The sequence below is a fragment of the Epinephelus lanceolatus genome, chromosome 12 (genome assembly GCF_041903045.1).
Source record: "Epinephelus lanceolatus isolate andai-2023 chromosome 12, ASM4190304v1, whole genome shotgun sequence".
NCBI classification, from domain to species: domain Eukaryota; kingdom Metazoa; phylum Chordata; class Actinopteri; order Perciformes; family Serranidae; genus Epinephelus; species Epinephelus lanceolatus.
This window is the reverse complement of record NC_135745.1, coordinates 43,501,501-43,507,500: the sequence shown is the minus strand read 5'-3', so window position 1 is coordinate 43,507,500 and position 6,000 is coordinate 43,501,501. Positions and strand designations below refer to the sequence as shown.

Sequence of the window (6,000 nt, the reverse complement as noted above, 5' to 3'; positions counted from 1 at the left end):
CCAGTGCAGACATCACAGGCCACATCTTCAGCTCCAGCATAGCAGTGATCAGCAGGAGCAGCTTGGAGTCCAGTCTTCTTCAGTTCCTCCACCAAATCTGCTAACATGGTGTTTTTCATCAGGACAGGCCTCGGTGTGAAGCTCTGCCTACACTGAGGGCAGCTGTAGATTCTCTTCTCATCCTCTCCATCCCAGAAGCTTTGAATACAGTTGATGCAGTAGCTGTGTCCACAGGGAAGAGCCACCGGATCCTTCAGTAGATCCAGACAGATGGAACAAGAGAACTTTAGGGGGTCCAGCTGAGCTCCTTGCTGCGCCATTTCACCTCGTGGCAGTGACTGTGTGAGTCTCACTTCCTGAGAAGTGAAACTAGTCTGAGCTCTGATCTCAGCATCATGTGATCAGGCAGTGAATGCAGCCTGTCAGCTCTGTCACGTCACCACCATGTTGGTTCCACCCATTTATAAAGTGCAGATGTGAAGGGGAGGAACAGAGTGGAGCTGGCTGTGTGTGAGAGCAGGAAGAGGAGGGAGGGCTGATTCCAGGAAGACCAGTGAGTGTTTTCAGACGGGGAGCAGGTTTGAACTGAGGCTTCATTTGAAACGAGGAAACAGTTTGTTGAATCCTTGTTGGCTGCTCAGGTTTTGGCTCAGTATCAAAGTAAATACTACAGAATAATACTGCATGACACCGTTCTGTGTGTCTTACTGGTCCTTTGTTTATTTCACAGCAGTAAAGTTTAATCTTATCTTCCATCTGTTTAATCATGAACCAACATCAGTGAAGCGTCAGCAGCTGCACGGTGCTGCACGTGGACAGAGAAAAAAATGAATGAATAAACTTTATTTATATAGCACAGTACAGAGTGCTTTACAGGTCATTGACAGAGACAAACAGTTTTACAACACTGTTCAAGGAGACATTAGAGGAATACATAAATATATTATTACTCAATCAATCAATCAATTAATTAATTCAGGGAAAAATACATATTAAAATATTGAAACAGATGACTGCTCGTTACAGGCTGGATTAAAAAGATCTCGTGAGAATGATGATGAAATGATTCATCTTTGACTCGTCATAAAACTTAAAACTTATACAAGAAAACTACAAAGAAACAATTAATATTTATGATTCTGCCCCGACAAAAACTTAATGTTAATGTCCAGACAGCAAATGTGTGAATTCATCTCACATAATTCTTTCTGACTAAAAAGCTCAGAGAGACGCTGCCATCTAGTGGAGCAGAGACAGTCTGTCACTTTGTATTCAACACATCGCTGTGCTGCTGTGACCCATCTGCAAATATCAACTCTGATACTTTAAAATATAAAACAAAAATAGTTTTGGAAACAGAAGTGTCACCTGATAAGCATGTCTGTTACTTGTGATTTCTGACTTTAAATAGACCTAATGGCTGCTTCGATATGTGTGAACTCAAACTTCAAACGGCCATCAGTACTTATCAATAATTATTACACATAATTATTAACTGTGTTAAATAATATGTTTCAATTGACATCAAATCACCTCTTGGGGCACTGTTCCCCATAAAAGGGAAAAATAATTCAGTTAATTCAGTCTCATTAAATAAACTAAACTCTCAGTTTGGAACTCTGAATAATAATTTAAATAATAACTATAACCATAATTACCATATCAGCACTCAAGACTGAAGGGTTTAAGTGTAACTGATGTCACAACAAGTATCGTCTGCACACGTCTGAAGAAGCTGCTCAGTGCTGCGTCTCTGTTTAATGAATGAACTGTTACCAGGCTGCTCTCATAAACTGTTTGTTATTTTTCCTACGAAAAGTAATGCACCAAAACCACATAGTCATCAGCGGGTCATCTATAGATACCCAACAAGTTCTTCTCCCATCACATCTAAATATGACGCACTACCTGAGCCCAATCTCACTCTGAAGTTTGGCGCTTGGGCAGTGACTTGTAGAGTCAGAGACCAATGAAAAAAGGTGTCCTTTAACGTTGGCAAGATACATGGCCAGTTGATACACGCGGAGGAACAAGGACGAGAGTTAAAGCAGTGAAAGTCCGAGTGGGGTGGGCAGGAGGGCTGGTGGATGGGTCGCGTCCCGTAAGATTCTTAAGCCAAACCCTGTTCTTTTTTCAACCACATGTGTGTTGTTGAAGGAAAACACATCAGTTGGTGGTGCTGTACCAACGTAGCGCTTTTATTTTGAAAGAGACTGTATGCAAACTGTACATTTCCTGTGAAAACAGAAGTGTATTTTGAAAACAGACAATGCATGTAACAGGCTGAAGTTGACACGACGTCCCAGAACGTCAACAACACACCCAGGGTACCTTGGACGTCATATGTGGACGTGGAAAGTCCATGACCAAACGTGGACATGTGATGAGGTCACAGTGAGGATGAGTTGGCTATGTACCCTCTTACGTCAGATTTGGACATTCAGGGACAGTGTGTCAATTTATGCTTGATATATGCTTTGTTTTTCTAAATAAATTTCAGTTTAAAATGGAGAGTTTCTGATAGTTATGTACGTACAGTCTTTCAAAACAAACTAACAGTGTCGATAAAACTTTGTTTTTTATGTTTCTTTCTTTATGTTAAGGCAACAAAATAATGCATGTGAGTTTTTTGGACCCCCCCACCCTATGTGGACTTAATCATGCTTTATCTTATGGTAGTTGCCGATGCCGTTACAAACTGTCGTCACCCCGTGCATTTCGTACTGCTGCCTCAGTTTGTCCGTGCCTGTCAGCAGCGTCCAATGACAAAGCACCAGAATTTGGCGAGTTGGTTTGTTGCCCACTGCCTCTAAAACTGATGTACCTGGTGTGTATCATACCGCTGAGGAAAGTGCCTCTGTGTGTCAGTATCTGAGGCCGACATCACTGACAAAACAGCGGTATTTGGTGAGTTGGATTGTAACCCGATACCTTCAAAACTGACATGCTTGGTGCGTATTGTACCGCTGTGCGTCCGGTATGGTGAGGTAGGTTGCGACGGTGGATGGATCACAAAACACAGGACTTTCCTCAGGAGACCGGTGTTCAGAAGGTGTGAACTTTGTGTTAAGGTACATCCCCACCTTGTTTCTTTACCTAAACATGACCACAGTAACTTTAGGTTTAAAACTATAAATCTGTAGGATTTCATATGACTCGTAAACACACACTCTGAGCTGGAGCTTCCTCTCAGACTGATTTGTTTTTAGGCCGCAGGTGAAGTTTGGTTCAGAATCAGGTCACATCAGTTGTGCTCTTTCCTTCCTGCCTGTTGCAGAAACTATAAATTGACTCCTGGAGGAGTTTTTAGCTCAGAGAAGAAGAAGCTGAAGAGGAATCATGAACCCGATCACTAACAGCAGGGATCCATGAGGATTTCTCCACACCAACAGGTACTACAGCTCGACTCGACTGTGACAGTGTACGGCCGCAGAGGAACCACTGAATGACAGGAAGTAAAGGCCTCAGCCTGCTCCAAAAGACGCTGCTGCTATTTTCAATGTTTGGAGGCTGCATCGGACAATTTCTGCAACCTTGCAAAACATAAAATCTGACAATCACGCGGGGGTTGAACTTTCTTATCTGTCTTTTTTCTGGTCTTCCAAAAGGCCACCTTCAAATGTGGACACAGCAGACTGCAGACATGGTCAAACATCATGTCTGAACAAAAGGCTTTGATGCAGTCGACCATGTTTTATTAAGATGATCTCTGTGAGTCTGAAGCAACACCTTTTAACTACTCATCAGAGCAACATTAGTTTGTGAAGGTTGGGGTAACCAAATCTTTGCAGGTTACTGAAGGATATGGTCAGAACAAAATGGTTTGACGATGATGTTTTGTCCGACCATGTCGAAAGGTGAAGTGTCTGCAGCTGGAAGGAGGGAACTGAACACATTTTCAGATGGTCTCTCCTGGAAGACATTCATGGTGACATTTAGTTATTCAAATCATAGTGGTGTGCCACAGGGATTGAACTGGGGTCTTCCTCAGCTCATCGTTCATATTAATGATTTTGTATTATCCCAAGTCGTCAAAATTTGGCCCCTGGGCAGTGACTCGCAGCATCAGACACCAACAAAAAAAGCTGTCCTTTAACGTCGGCATAATATGTGGCCAGTCGCCGTTATGGTTTAATGGCGCCCGGCGGTGTCAGGGGGAAACACGACAAGAACGAAATTTACTGTGGTGAAAGTCTGAGTGGGCCGAGCAGGTGAGGTCATGGATGGGCTCAACAAACACCAACTTTCACCCAGGAGAGTGGTTTTCACGTCCCGTAAGATTCTAAACCAAAACCCTGTTCTTTTTTCCTAAACCCAACCACGTGTGTGTTGTTGAAGGAAAAAACATCAGTTCACAGTGTTGTGCCGATCTATTGCTTTTATTTTGAAAGATTTGAAAGTATCTGAAAATTTCCTGTGAAAACAGAAGTGTATTTTGAAAACAGACAATGCATGTAACAGGCTGAAGTTGACACGGCGTCCCAGAACGTCAACAACCAACACACCCAGGGTACCTTGGACGTCATATGTGGACGTGGAAAGTCCATGACCAAACGTGGACATGTGATGAGGTCACAGTGAGGATGATGATGATGATGCTCGTTCAATTTGTTTGTTTGTTTTCATCTTTTTCTTTTTATGATTGTTGTTATTTAATATTGGAGGAATCATCATGAGACAGTTTAGGTTTCTACCTTCTCCTGTACAGTGTCTTCACTTTTAGTTTGGTTCCCTGCATCTCCTGCACATATTTCTGAGCTCTTATATCACCTTTTAAATTCCAGAGCACTCAGGTCTTCAAACCAGCAGCTTCTGGCTGTGCCTTGATCGAGGCTAAAGGGCAAAGGGGATCGTGCGTTCGCTGTGGCTGCACCCAAACTTTGGAACAGTCTACCACTCTCCATTAAGGATTCCCCATCTGTGGACACCTTTAAGGCTAGACTTAAGACCCACTTTTATTCTAAAGCTTTTGAGCACTCTTAAACTCCTATCCCCCATTTTTAGTCTTTTTTATTTCCACTCTCCAATTTGTTCCTCCACTTTTGGACTTGTGTACATGGGACTATACATTACATTGCTACGTAGTTTTGATCTTTGCACTTTGTTATTCTGTGATTTTACCTTTATTGTACAGCACGTTGATCAACCAAGCTTGTTTTTAAATGTGCTTTATAAATAAATTTGATTTCATGTGTGTGCCAAAATACGGACCTGACACAGTCTGATATGTGATGATTCAGTCGGACCAGTGACCAGTGCAGTGTGTGTGTGTGTGTGTGTGTGTGTGTGTGTGTCTCTTTAACACAGTGACGCTGCTTCCTGCCGCAGACACACCAGCCTCGCCTCTCAGTCTCTCTCTGCAGCGGCCGACCGCTACAAACAAACGACGACCCGGGAGCACACACACACACACGTACCTACATCAGGACCGGGACCGTACCGGACCGGGACACAGGACCACAGAAGAGGAGGACGGAGACTGGAGACAGGAACATGACAGAAAACACCAAAACCCACGTCATCCTGCTGTCCTGCGGCAGCTTCAACCCCATCACCAAGGGACACATCCATATGTTCGGTGAGCATCTGTGTGTGTGTGTGTGTGTGTGTGGGGGGGGGGGGGGTTGTGTGTTTATAGGAGATAAAGATCACCTGAAACCCATCAAACTACGTCACACCTCTCAATCTGCGCTAAAACCCGTAAAACCCGACCGAGGTTTGGCGCGTGCGGTCTGGTCGCTGTCCAGCTGGGTGGTGCTGAAATGGGCGACGGCTCCTCAAAGAGGTGACACAAACAAAGAGCAGGATGATGACACATCCAGGACACCGTGTGACCCGCCTCACGGCGGTGTGAAGCCTGTTTAAGGCGGTAACAGACGGGAATGTTCCGTGTTGGAGCTCCGCAGGCCTCGCGCGGCTGTGGCGCAGCGCAGAAAAGCAGCAGCGCGTCTGTGACGGATCCTCCGAGACTCAGCAGGAGCACGATGCTCCGAGCAGAGG

At 44.3% G+C, this 6,000-nt stretch overlaps 2 protein-coding genes across 2 annotated transcripts in view; one reads left to right on the top strand and one right to left on the bottom strand.

The window, feature by feature from the left end:
• The window catches only part of LOC117271974 (tripartite motif-containing protein 16-like), a 2,266-nt gene extending 1,813 nt beyond the window's left edge, over positions 1 to 453 (bottom strand). Inside the window, exon 1 of the mRNA XM_033650578.2 lies at positions 1 to 453. This exon is cut by the window's left edge and continues 1,813 nt beyond it. Within this exon, the coding sequence (XP_033506469.2) occupies positions 1 to 320 (320 nt within the window). The 5' untranslated portion in view covers positions 321 to 453.
• Positions 454 to 482: 29 nt separating this feature from the next.
• The window catches only part of nmnat2 (nicotinamide nucleotide adenylyltransferase 2), a 31,184-nt gene continuing 25,666 nt past the window's right edge, over positions 483 to 6,000 (top strand). The window contains exons 1-2 of the mRNA XM_033650590.2: positions 483 to 553; positions 5,308 to 5,578. Of these exons, the coding sequence (XP_033506481.1) occupies positions 5,494 to 5,578 (85 nt within the window). The 5' untranslated portion in view covers positions 483 to 553; positions 5,308 to 5,493. The remainder of the gene's footprint in view (positions 554 to 5,307; positions 5,579 to 6,000) is intronic.